This window comes from Ranitomeya imitator, chromosome 9, assembly GCF_032444005.1.
Source record: "Ranitomeya imitator isolate aRanImi1 chromosome 9, aRanImi1.pri, whole genome shotgun sequence".
Classification (NCBI taxonomy): Eukaryota; Metazoa; Chordata; class Amphibia; order Anura; family Dendrobatidae; genus Ranitomeya; species Ranitomeya imitator.
Window position 1 is genome coordinate 105,514,912 of NC_091290.1, and position 14,229 is coordinate 105,529,140.

Below are 14,229 nucleotides of genomic sequence, written 5' to 3' on the forward strand. Positions count from 1 at the left end.
GAATTTTTTTTTAAGCAAAAACTCTCCGAAAACCACAAGGAGTTTAAAAACCACGAGTTTTGATTGGAGAGGTTTCATTTTGAGAACACAGCAAAAACTTGATGAACACACCTTTAAAAACAGCAGAGAAAGATGGCAATTTCATTTGCTTGTACGGTAAGATAATGTCATCAATTGCCTTTTGTCCATGAAGGTTTTAGGAATGTTTTAACATTTGAGGGTAGATTTAATGGTCAAGTTGGATTTTTCTAGTCCAATTTTGGATTCTCCAAGATGACAAGATTTGCTGGGAGGTATCCAACAGCTGCTTGGTCGTACATCTACCATAGAAATTATATGCTTCTTTGGTGAGGCTAAATGTAGATTGTTACTGGTCAAGTCAGAAGAATTCTCTGCTGAAAGATAGTTTTTCAGATATTAAATGAATATTCACATGCTAGTGTATTGCTTTAGTTAGATAGCATGAAAATAAGCAAATTTGCTATTGACTTGCTTTTTATATCTGCTGTCATTTTCGTGATAGAGCTTTTATCTTCTATTGTGTAGAGCTTTTTCCCCACATAACTTTGCTTTGTATGCTCAGTTGTTATATTCCATGAGTGGAGTTAACTCCTAACATGCCATCCAGCATCAGCAGTTTCTAGAGCAGTCCTAAATCACAGCTCTCACTTTAAAGAGCGGTGTGCTTGTTAAAAATTACTTATTATATTTACATATAGTGATAACAGTGTAGACTCTGAACAAGCCCTAACAGACTGTTAACGTGTTCCAGCAGAATAAAGCTACTAAGCAGAACAGTCACTCAAGGAGGTGCACTCATGCCCAAAGCACCCTGGAAGTGAGGAGACTGTAGATCTGCTTAAGAGACAATTTGAAGATAAGTGCGGACCAGTTTTAATCACTGGTCAATCCAGATGTCTAGAAATAAATATAGTATTGATGAAGCCAGAATAATTTTAGAACAGTGAAAAGGCAGAGTGCTGAAAAAAATAAAGATTAAATGGTGGAAAGTTTCACTGGAATGATTAGCACGACAAAGGCAGCAAAGGCCAGTTTCATTGCAAACGTTTACAACCTTTTTAGTTCCCAAGTACTTTTCATCATGCAGAGACATTTCCATTGCCTTTTCTTCTTTCCTACAATATTGTGCAAATTAGCCAGGAGTTCCTTAAGCAACAAATCAGCTTAGAAGGAAATGGACTATTCTGTATAGAAGGTGCTTGATGGAATGTCACCATATCGGTTCCCAGAGAAATCCTTCACAAATTTCTTAAGTGGATTATGGAGGTGCCCTTATTCGTTGTTCTTCTGCTTTTGAAGGGCTCTTGGCACACACCTATTTCTTAGAAATATACCTTTGAAAAAGTTGTCACTGATACTGTGCGGCAAGTAAAGTCCAATGAAATACAATAGCCACGTATTTTTGCCAGCATAGTATATCACTTTTGGGGTCTCGGACAGAACGGCATCTGTGATACTGTCCAACACAGGGCTGAAGTCAGAGCTTGCTGTACTTCCATAGCTGAAAAACTTGTTTTGGGTTTCACAGATATATTCTTCTCCATACTCCAGGAGCAATTCACTTGGAAGACCGGCCAGCAGCTTTTTATGCTGATTTTCCCAGTAGGCTGTGTTGTCAAGAGCACCTAGAAACAATTACAGACAGATGATAAAGTGGAAAACAATATGCAAGTAAAACATACGGGTCACATGAGCTATTAAAATATATGGTAATATAAATCCGGCCATACATATTATATATGTCAGCCGACTCTCCGACAGGAGTGCCTGTTCAGCCGAGACCTCACTTTCTGGAGTGGTGGTGCCCTCTTTTCTCCCTGATAACCCATCTACAGTATCTCCTTACAATACACACTGACAGTGCACTCACTTGCCAATCATAGACAGTGCGCTCCCTCACAAGTTATGTGTATTAAACAAGACTATTACACAACGAGTGCAATCCTACTGAGCATACATCAGAATTAACAACCAGCACATGCGACTACTTCAGCCTCTGAAATGGGCGCCACTGATGACCTCTTGTTTGAGAATACCAGTGCATGCTGGGATATGCTAACAAAATGTCAAATAGGAGGTAAATTAAAAAGTCCTTATTGGGTTAATCTTTTTGCAATGACCAGGTTGGATGTGCTGCTCGTTAGGTTACTTTACCCTATGGCAGCGAAATCATGTTATTGTAGGAGATAGTGAAAATACGAAATGACCAAATTATGGTCAATTCATATAGTAAATTGTTTAACCAATTTTACGGCTATTAGATTAACCAGCCCAGGAATGTGGAAAGCAAAATGAGCATCAAGTGGTAAAAAGGTACAACAAGTGCTTTTATTGGAAGAACGAAGTTTTAAAAAGGGACAGAAAACCATCTGTTCTATCTACTGCTGCCAATAATCGTGTTACAAAAAAAATTAACTGAAGAAATATTTTTGTAAGTATTTTATTACCCAGGCTTAATAATTGAGGGCTCTGTGGAGAGGACATTTCACCTTATATTGCTCAGTACATCTGCTGATATTGTGGTCTACCAGCCTAATTAAAGTGTCTGGACCATTGTTTATTAGGAGTTCAACATAAATACACAGATCTCCGAAAACAAAAATAACGTAGAAAATATAAACTACAGGACCAATCATGATGGGGGTGTTCACCGTCATATAGTCCTCATGGCTCATGATAAACCAAGTGTGGACTTCTAAGTAATTGTAGGCATAGGAATTGTTGTATGGCAGAAAAAGGGCTGAAGTTCTGCAGGTTCATTTTAAAATGGTGAAATAAATCTACACAAGAAAAATTAGGAAAAATGATGGACAAGTTTTAAAAGGCGTTAATAGCGTTCTGAAGCAGTGCAACCACTGTATTGAGAGCCCGGCTACTGGGAAGAAAAAGGGCTGAAGTTCTGCAGGTTCATTTTAAAAGGGTGAAATAAATCTACACAAGAAAAATTAGGAAAAATGGAGGACAAGTTTTAAAAGGCACCCGTCATGTCAAAACGATATTAACTTGCAGATGTGGGGGTTAATAGCGTTCTGAAGCAGTGCAACCACTGTATTGTGAGCCCGGCTACTGGGAAGAAATTAGTATTTTTCCTCTCAGCAGCCTCCAACTTTCAGTCAGTACATTCTGAGCAGTGACTGTAAGCATGCCTCCAGCACAGACTGACAGATGGCTCACCAGTGCAGAGCTGGCATCAATCAATGCCAGGCTACAGCCGGTGCTCACTTTATACCAAGTGGTGATTGAAGCCGCACCTATAACTGAAAGCCGGAAGAATAAATTTAAAATTTCCTCTCGGTAGCTTTTAGTGCGGTGGATGCACAGCTTTAGAACACCATTAACCACATATCCAAAGCTTAATAGCATTTTTTTTAATGTCAGGTTCCCATTAAAAGTAATTTTCCATATTACAAAGATATGCCACCACTGTATAAATAGATGGGGTTTGGCCTTTAAGACCTTCACGAACCAAAGAACAAATGAGTATGGTGTTGTGTTCATCTCAGTAGTGTTCCCACTCACCAGGCTGTACAGGGAATGGCAACTAGTTACTTTCATTCGGTTAGGGCCAGAATACAGGAATAAACCATTAAAGGGATACTGCACGGAAGAAATGGGAAGAGACATGGGCTTGTGATGAACATTGGCTGCAAATCGGTAGGCATGGGCTGTTGGCTGGGTGGTGTGCTGAGAAACAGAGAAAGTCATTAATAGGCTATAAGCCAGACACTGCATCACATGTACCTGTGTGTCTGGCGGCCTATGCAAGCCTCATTTGTGTGCATTTTTTTACTAGGTAGCCATCCCCTCCATGAATTCGTAGGTTTGTGAGTGTTTTTTTCTTCAGTATTTTGCACTTGTGCTGTGCTTGCCTTTATCATGGGGGTCTGCTGCATCTTGCTAATGCATTTGTAACCTGACTGATAAATTAAAAAAATATACGAGAGGAAAAAAAACGTTATGTCCTTTTGTGAGCTGACCTGGTGTGCAGAGAACCAGTTTTTAGCATTTCTGCAGTTGTATAAAAGGAGCTAATGTAGGGTGCCTTTTTGTCAATTTCTTTCCAACGTGTCAATTTCTTTCCAACGTAGACAAATAAGTGTCTACATGGCCAAACCAATAGCATAAGAAGAAACTATTGTCTACGTCGGACAATCAATGCAGTTATTCCATCATTTTGGAATTGTATTTAGCACATGCAACCCAAATTGTACACACCTGTTCTGTAGGACCCTGGCTGTATCACGCTGACGTTAACTCCCCAGGGCAGCAGTTCATGACGGAATGTGTCCATGACTCGACTCAGAGCAGCTTTTGAGGAACCATATGCAGCCAAAAATGGAAATGAGTGGTCACCTAAAAAAAGGGACAAGAACATTGTTATACAGGTTATTTGGTGATCGATACAAACACTTGGTGTCAGAGGTTTAGCTTAAATGTAGAAATTCACCCAAAACCATTCTGCTCATCACATACATACAGAAAAAAACATTAATGAGACTTTTCTCAATGTCAGTAACTTCTAGAACAAAGCTCGATAAATAAAGACATGTTTCAAATTATGGAACTGACACAAGGAATTAGGATCTTGACTTCTAAATGCATTTTGGTCTGCAATGACCATCTGACAGCGGTTCAAAAAGTTTCTTTGTGGAGACCACAATCTAGTATAAGGAGACTTATGGGTAGGGTAATGCTTTCTGGAAAAAGGGATATTAAAATTAGCTCTATTAGAGGAAGAAAGCTGGCTCTTTGGGGTGTCACCACTTGTAGGAACAGGACTCTTGGGCAACCCTTTAGAGCCAAGGCCCCCCAAACACAAGATAAACGGTAACTGAAACCAGCAACTTTTGGTGGTAATGACTACCTTTAATGAGTATAGGGGCCTCTTATCTGTCTCCTACAGATTAGGGTGTTGGAATTCAATTGCCTGATCCTCTCATTCAGCAGGCTGGTTTCTAGCAGCAGCTCCCTCAAAGCTTACAGAAATTCTTGATCGAGCTGAGTCTTCGAGTTGCAGCCATCTAATCTCTCACATACAAAGAAACAATGTATGGCTGGTTGTAATGCATGACCCTTTTACTAGCGTTGCCACACGAGTTAGGAGGGAAGCTACACACACACACACACACACACACTCCAGGACTGGGGTGCCAAGGGCCCACCAGTATCAACTTTAGGGGCCTAGTGTTCAACTACGTGGACATATTACCCACATTCACAAGTTTATATAATAAAACTGGCTAGTTTGTTAGCTGAATTCTGAGATGCCACCATTGCCTGTACATAATAAATCAAGGATTGTGCCAAGCACTGCTCATCTGGAAGGGTGGGAGGCCCACTCATGTACAGGGGCCTACCAGGGAATTCACCTGCTCCCATGTGCCGGTCCAAACCTGCCAACACCCATAAAACATCTACATGTTGTAGTACTTGTGCACGATTGGCAAGTATCATGCTAGTCAAAGATTACTTTACTGCATACACAATGGCCGGTATCATGCACATTTGTAAAATCACAGATATGTAAAATCATGACAATTACTCCAATTCTCCTAATAATTAACTGCAACATCAAAGAAATTAATCTCTTATAATTGCCCAGCTGCCGTATCAGCAGACAGGTTATCATCACTGGGTTTTTTTTTTTTTTCATTGCAACAGTGACCTGCATGAGCCATTAGAATATTAAAGGTAGAGGACAAGAAAATGGAATGGAGATATCTGGCATCGTGAGAATTTTAAAGCCCAGCTCCCTTTAGTAGGATTGATAACAGTGACACATTGTGTATGAACTGGCAAAGCCTCAGTTTCCATTACAAGGTAGTAATGACTTCATGTGAATGGCATGGATTGTAAGGCGCGATGACGAACACTGGCAGGCACTACCAGCCTTCTCCGCCAGAAACCTTTGACCAGATTAGACATTACAAAGCATAAAGAAATGCAAAATACACAACATTTTTGATCTTTATACAAAGTCAAAAAAGATATATTTTGCCCCATTTCATGTAACCATATACAGTAGTATGGTCAAAACAACTGTAGGTGGAATTACTCTTAAATAGCCATAGAGACAAATCTTCTGATAAAATTTTGGACATGGGTCCAATGTTAAAATGTACGAGCAAAGTCAACATTTACCCTACTTAAACTCAGAGGAAAATCAAGCTAAAGGACCTGCTGTGCTAAGCCCACCATAGATCACTCAGCCGACAGCTCTCTCGAGTCCCCCCAAACATAGGAACTACTTTAGGAGAAGGCTGCTGCCAGAGTCCTTTGGCAGTGGCTTATTTACCAGAGAATGAATGGATAGACCTTTGGAAATAAAACCAGCTGGATCCTTCCTTCGTCAAACATCAACGTTCAGGAGAAATATTGGACTTTTGTCCAATGTGTATGGGGGCTTTTTGCTGGCTAACGTTGTAGGTCAGAGAAGAGAGGGTATAGTTACCGGCAGGGCTGCTAATAGTCACGATCCTTCCTTTAGATGAACGTAGCATGGGTAATAGAGCTTTGGTTATTGCGAGTGTCCCGAAAAAGTTAACTTCCATGCAGTTTCTGTAGGTAGACATAAGGCACAGCTCCGCATCTCCAAAGTGAGCACAGTATCCAGCATTATTCACCAGTGCCCACAGCCCTAAAATAGCAAGAAGAAAGAAAACAAGCCTTAAAATGGCAGAAACCACAAAAGGTTAGAGAGGTTGACAAGAAGCTGGCCGCAGTGTGCTTCCTTTACACCTGCTGGATACAGCTAGAATTTGGAAACCTTCTGGCACTGCCATACTAAGTGATTGAATAGAAAAAAACTATATTAAGTTATAGGACAAGAGGCGATTAATGAATCATTCTCGGAGGGAAGAAATGCGGAAAAACAAGTTAGCAGTCCTGTCCTCATTCTACCTTCTTACCAAATGTTTACTTCTAATCTAGCTAGAATGGGGCATGGATAAAAATGCATACATCAGAATATTGTTTATTTCGGAAATTGAGAGCAAAGCCTTTACTATGCAAGAGACAATGGACGGTATTCTAAATATATTCAAGATATTCATTTTCTTGTATTATTTTAGCTGTAATCACAACATTTTTAAATGGGAATCTATCAGTCAACAGGTTTTGCCTCTTAGTCTGAGAGCACTATAATGTAGAGGCAGACGCCTCGATTCCAGCGATATGTCACTTACTTGGCTGCTTACTATAGTTTTTAATCAGCAGAATTTTTTCACTAGATGAGTAGTAAATCTGCTGCCATAGTTATTAGCTTTGGATAACCCCCTTCCCTACCACTAATTGGCTGTATTCTGCCTATGCACAGTGTACATAGGAAGCTGCCAGTGGTGTTATACAGGGCTCAGAATTCAGAGTACTGTTACATCGGCAGCAGAGAAAAGTGATTTTATAAAAATTACTGCAAGCAGCCCAGCAAGTGACACTGTTCTGGAATGCCCCTATATACCTCTGTTCTCTGATGGGGTAGCAAAAAAATGTTTTTTTAATTGCATATTATGTAGTAATCATAAGGTATAGGACCCATGAGATTGAAGCCAGAAAGACTTTGTGCTTAAAGGGGTTTTCTATAGGCTAGTTTAGGCATAAAATCAGCTGAGCTGTTCCTCCTGTTCCTCAGCACTGATGTTTTGTTGATGGCTTAGCGGCCGCAGGAGTGATGTCAAACCTACAGCACACCATCGCTTCTGCTGATCACCGAGTTCAGCGGCTCTGTCAATGTGGACAACACAAGCCTCAGAGATCAGTGACTGGCTGCAGCTATGTGCACTGTTGATATGAGGTCACCACTACAGCATAGCTCCCAACCATCCCTCATTGTGCGGGACTGTCCCGGTTTTGAGCCTTTTCCCCGCTGTCCAGCACGGGACGCTCTGCTTCCTACAGAGAGCAGGAGAACCAGCCGACACGCCCACTTGTGTAATGCCATGCCCCTTACCCTTCCGTACCTACAGACTGGACCATTACTGGACCAGTGGTTGAGAGCCAGGGCTAGGGCAGCGGAAGGAGAGAACATGCTCAGTTTGTTACTTTATACCCATGATGACCTATGGAAGAACACTTTGAAAACCCCTTTATACATCCTTGATATACTATATATATGACTGATGTGCTCACCGCACAAAAAGAAACAGTCCGCTCCTAACATTAAGATATTGGAAGCAGTAAGGGTTGGAAACCATTAACTGGGTCATGGCCGCCAAAGGATCATTGATGTGGGAAGATGAACCTAAACCATAGAAAAAAAAAAACAAATTGTTGGGGAGAGAAAGATGAGAGAAAGTTCATAGATTCCACTATCCTGTGTTGCGGTATATAGGGCGGTTTAGCCTCAGACTGGTTAGACGGCCAATGCCAGCCACCCTACACTGTCAAAAGTGCCTCATCTGGTTAGATTACAGAGCTGGACCATGGATCAGTAGATTGTCAGGTCTGATAATCACAATATATTTTTCATCATTTGGACGGCTGATGTGTTACAAGAGATGGCACCAGGATGCATTATATTAAAAATAGCATGTTGGAAAGGCAGTATGATGCACTGGGCAATGTATTTTTGGCAAGAGACAAGCATTGGAATTAATGTGGATTTTACTTTACCACAAGAAAGTCCAGCTCACTCACCACCAGATGCATGGACAACGTAGGGAATGTGCAGGAGCAGCAACCCCCCCCCCCCAAAAAAAAAAATCATAGATTGGTTCATGGAATTACCCACAGATGACGATACATATGAGTACAGTAACTGATAAGTTTAGGATTACCGTAGTTACGATTAAGGATCATAATTGATCCGCAACTAGTCAGCTCCAATACAAGTGTCTATCGCCAATCTAGACTTTTACCGCCTCCTTGGTGCTGGATGTTTTTCTCCCCCTTCGGTTACAGACTAATGGCAGTGGCTTTTCAGCAGGAGAATGTGCTCTACTGTGAAAACTGTACAGGAATGGTTTGCAAAACAAAGATTTCAAGGTGATGGATTGGACTGAGATCTCGGGACTTCTAAGACCAAGGTAACATTTGTGAGATAAGGTGGCAAATAAGTCCTATCCACGGAGACTTGCTGCTCCACGGAGGCCCTCTGCCAATAACCTGGTGGCAGATTCCAAATAAGTTTAGAGTCAGTTTCTCAACAAATTAGAGCTGTTTTGGTGGCACAAGAGAACACCTCAGACACACATGGAAACCTTAGGGCACAATTTTTATTTACTTCGATGCATTTTTTAGAATAAAAAAAAAACAAAAACTTTTGCTGCTTTGCATCGTTTGGCTTTAATAAGCTTTTTTGTTTCTCTACCAGTGATGAGTGAGTGTGCTCGTTACTCAAGTTTTCCGAGCATGCTTGGGTATTCTCCAAGTATCTTGGGCGTGCTCGGAGATTATGTTTGTGTCCCTGCAGCTGCATGATTTGGGGCTGTTAGACAACTTGAACACATGCAGGGATTGCCTGTTTGTTAGGGAACCCCCACATGTATTCATGTTGTCTAGCAGCCGCAAATCATGCAGCTGCAGGGACTCAAACATAATCTCTGAGCACGCACAAGATATACTCAGAGAACACCCAAGCATGCTCAGAAAACCCAAGTAACGAGCACACTCGCTCATCACTATTCTATACACATTACTTGTTCAGCTGCCAGCAATCTTGTTCATCAGTGTGATGAAAAGTTTACCAGTTCCTCTCAGCAAATTTTTGACAACATCCAAGTTCAGCTCAGCTTTGATGTGGTCATAAGTCAGCAGGGGAGTTCAAAGAAAAAGTAAAATCTCCCAATCAAAACAAGTTCACTCACAGATTCACAGTCACCTTATTCTGTTATTGTACTAAAAAAAAAAAAAAAGTTGGTGAATTACCAAATGCAGTAAACTACCAGTCCAAATTGATTTTTTCAGCTACACAGGTGTACAAGCGCAAGGCGAAAACTGTGACATGAAAGCAGGCGCATGTTCATAACATACCAACTTCTTCCGTTTTCTCCCTTATGATTTGAGAAGCTCTCTTAATGTCCTCAGGTTTGGTCAGGTCCATTTGGATTATGGTTAACCGATCCGAGCATCTCTTCTGCAGATCCTTGGCACCTGGGCTCTGCGGATCCAGCACACTTGCAATCACGCTGAAGCCCATTTGATCCATTTTATGAGCAGCGGCATTTCCAAAACCAGAATCACATCCTGTAAAGAAAAGAATCTGCATAAGTAACAAAAGGGTTTTCAGCATTTTATGGTCCAGGAATAAATATCGTTACTGGATTTTATGAATATCCTTTCACAGAGATCTAATCTCAGTTGAAGGATAACCTTGCACCAATGAGAATAACGGCCTGGAATCTAGATGCGTTTCTTTTGGTTCTCTTCTGATGCAAGCTGTCTAGATATAGATAATATGGATACATTTTAAATTCCTTAACATTGAACCTTATGGTGATCGGAGTTGGGTTCAGTAGAAACAGCCAAGTCCTTGCAGCTGTATTATTGACACAATGCGCATATTATGACTGTCTGATACCAGCGTTAGCAATTTAAAGAAGCCATTTTTATCCTCTTAAAATATTGCATATTGTATAGTATTGTGTACTTGCAATTGCTCATTTTGCCTTTCTACTTAGTAAAAATTCTTCTCTTTTTCATTACGTCTATGACATCATGTGATTAAAAATGACTGGCTGAATCCTTCTAAGCTCTAAGTAGAAACTGGCAGTCTATTTTCACTGCATGAGTTAACCATCTATTCAACTCCTGATCAGCTCCTCCCACCTGCCAGGTAGAATTGTAGGGCTAGTGATGACTCATGAAGGGAAAAATTGACCCCTCCTGTTTTTACATAGAGCTTAGACAAAATCAGCTTGTCTGCTTTTATTCACATGAGGTCATAGACCTAATGGAAAAGAAGAATTAGCTGGGTAGAAAGACAAAATGAGCAATTGTAAGTACACAGTGCTATATAATAGGATGACTGAAGCATATTAAGATAAAACTTTGATGGGGTGCCTCTTTAATAGGGACTAGTGAGGAGCGAATATACTCGTTGCTTGGGTTTTCCCCGAGCATGCTCGCGTGGTCTCCGAGTATTTGTTAGTGTTCGGAGATATAGTTTTCATCGCCTCAGCTGAATGATTTGCAGCTGTTAGCCAGCTTAATTACATGTGGGGATTCCCTAGCAACCTGTCAACCCCCACATGTACTCAGCCTGGCTAGTAGCTGTAAATCATTCAGCTGAGGCGATGAAAACTATATCTCCGAACACTAACAAATACTCGGAGACCATCCGATCGTGCTCGGGAAAACCCGAGCAATGAGTATACTCGCTCATCGCTAATAGGGACCTAAATTCAATTTTGATTAGTGTACAAAACCAGTTTGCAGTATAACAATCATGTAGCGGTAGATCTTGACATCCTCACATTTTACTCCAGTTCCCCACCCAGTCTCCTTTTGCGTTTCTGATGTTGCTTCTTCTGCTGACATTACAACATGTGTTTTGAGGCACCAAAAACATCTGTCACCACACCTAAGTAGCAACAGGTGAAAACACACACCAGAAAACGGAGTATAATCCTCAATATAGTTTTATTAAGGTACAAACAGTAACAAATTCTTATTTTAATATTTATGGTGTATTTGTTACTGTTTGTACCTTAATAAAACTATATTGAGGATTATACTCCGTTTTCTGGTGTGTGTTTTCACCTGTTGCTACTAATGTACTATTGGAGTTCTTTGGTCCCTATTACTTTTTCCAGGGCATTTGTTCTAGTATTTATAGATGTCACCACACCTGCAGCTTTTGTGGTGGGATAGGCAAGTGATGATGAGAGTATACATCTATACAACTCCCACCCCCCCCTCAGAAAAGACCTCGCGCATAGTAAAAGACATTCGATTTGCATCAAGTTGGAAGGGAATTAAACTTCCTGTCCAAATGCGAGCCAACTACCAAATTCAATGTTTTCGCAGACTGGCTCATCACTATTTAGCAATACATAACCAGTGTAACTAAACATGACTAAGTGCCAAATCAAGAACTTGTCAAGGACTCAGCATAACAAACTAGTCTATGTCCCAAGATATTGTTCAATCATTTCAAAACTGGAAATTTGTTGGGTTAGAGATGATCAAGTCCAACTTGTAAATAATGCCTGGGCATTACCTTAAGGATTTCATTTTTATGTTCATGCCACGGTAGTAGAAAGTATTTAAGATAGAAAGAAAAAGATCTTTGGCACTTCCATCTGGTCGGAGGAAAATATAACAAGATACTTGTTATATTGACCTCCACCGGATAGAAGATCCAAATATCTTTTTCTTTCAGTTACTGCTGTGCTCCATAAGCGGATATTGGCCCTCACCAGCTAAAGCTATCCTGGCTTTCTCGGACGATCGACAGGCTTGGCAAAATCCTTCCCGCTTTGTGTTTGTTTTGTTTTTTTTTTTAATCTAAAATCAAGGCAAGGGTTTCTCCGGAAACCTGCAGTACATGGAGATTAGCGGAATCCCTGCACATTCTGTTAATACCCAGCATCAATTATGAACAGACAATAAAGAGTTTTCCTTGAACAGATAAAGTTTCATGTGTAGATCTCAAGGTCTTATGTAATCCATTTACATAGCAAGTCCTAATGGAAGCAAGTAACCACATAAATGACATATTTTATTTACTTTCTTAGAAAAGACAGTGCAACCAGACCCTGGGGGAAGTTGTAACATAACAGTCACAGTTATGCAATGTTTGGATCTTGAACATACCTGTTAAGTGATTTGGCCTCTGTGGAAGAAAAGGTAAAAAGAAAGAAATACATTGTAAAGGAATTTAGGAAAATAGTTCCTTAGCCAAATCTTTCCTTTTGGGCAGGATCTACTGGTGCAAAGGCGAGTAGAGCACACAACAAAACAAGGTATAGCCCATGATTAAGTTGGTGCGTTCTCTGAATAAAGAAATATTGTGGCACCCCTGAGGTCTGGTTGCCACAGAGGTACTGCACCTCAGCCAGAGGTGTGGGACTCCGCTCTTGGGTAAGGAGGGGGCACAATACAGGGCTCACACACTTGCATCCAACATCACAACACTTTAGCTTGGCAAGTTGGGCAGACCCTAGAAAAAGGGGCGGAATCTCACTCAGGCAAGAAGGGTGGTGACAGTTGGAGGGAAGTGAGTAGTCAGTCTGTTGGGAGGAGGAGAGCAGACCAGTTGTGAGCAACTGAGGTAGATGCAGTGAGACGTGCAGAAAGGAGCTCCCAGAGAGAGGGAGCTAGAGAAAAGGTGAAGCTACAGAAATAAGGGGTCCTAGGGGTAGTGAGGAATCCACCCATGGGGCCCACATCCATGCCGACCATAGTTGGGTGGATGGACCAGGCTGCAGTGGGGGAATCGGTCCCCAAGACTACTGGAGAACTACAAGGCTCAGCTAGCAAGCCGGAGGCTGTAGTATCTATAGGATACAGCCCCATCCACACAGTCGCTGAAAAGGCAGCCACATAGGACCAAGGGGTCCAGAAAGACGTCGCATGGCAAGATCCGAGGCTGCTGGCTTGGGACACTGCGTGAAGGCACAGGGAAGGAAAGGAACATAAGAAGGGGTCCTGGAAAAGTGCATCCAAATGATCTGAGAGCTGGCTGGACCACAAACTCGGAGGACACAGCACCCCAGCTGGGGACTGCATCTAAGAACTGAGCAAAAGCGTGGAAACCGCATCCTGCTGTGTCCCCTGAATTATTACTGCATCATCCACCCTGCACTACAACATTCACTTCCACCAACATTAACTTCAACTCTTTAAATGCCCTAGGACTAATCTCTACCTGTGGAGAGCTGTAACAACTGTTGCATCACCATCAGCCCCAGCGGTCTCTTTGAGCAGCGTCGGCCATCCCTGACTGAGTACCACAGGTGGCGTCACAAACATTCTCGCCATAAACTTTAATTCCCCTTCATTTTATTAATTTTTCATTGGATGCCCAGGGCCACTGCTGCCGTGACAACCCTTTTAAGAACAGTCAGACCAGGCCCGAGTACCCCATGGCCCTAGCAGGCACTAAAATATTCTTTTCTTGGTATGAACTTCTTAAAGTTCTTGCCACATTACAGAAATTTGGCTTCATTGAACAAACTCATGGCGCAGTCTGTTTGTCATCTATAGTGGTAGCTTCAAGGTGCTTTTTGGTTTGCATTGATGCCATTGAAGCAATGTGGACATTCTGTGAGT

At 41.5% G+C, this 14,229-nt stretch overlaps 1 protein-coding gene across 1 annotated transcript in view; it reads right to left on the reverse strand.

Moving 5' to 3' along the window:
• Window positions 1-243: 243 nt before the first annotated feature.
• Window positions 244-14,229, reverse strand: part of HSD11B2 (hydroxysteroid 11-beta dehydrogenase 2) — a 48,199-nt gene continuing 34,213 nt past the window's right edge. The window contains exons 2-5 of the mRNA XM_069740524.1: window positions 9,988-10,200; window positions 6,473-6,658; window positions 4,237-4,374; window positions 244-1,646 (exon numbers count right to left, since the gene is read on the reverse strand). Coding sequence (XP_069596625.1) covers window positions 1,294-1,646; window positions 4,237-4,374; window positions 6,473-6,658; window positions 9,988-10,200 — 890 coding nt within the window. The 3' untranslated portion in view covers window positions 244-1,293. The remainder of the gene's footprint in view (window positions 1,647-4,236; window positions 4,375-6,472; window positions 6,659-9,987; window positions 10,201-14,229) is intronic.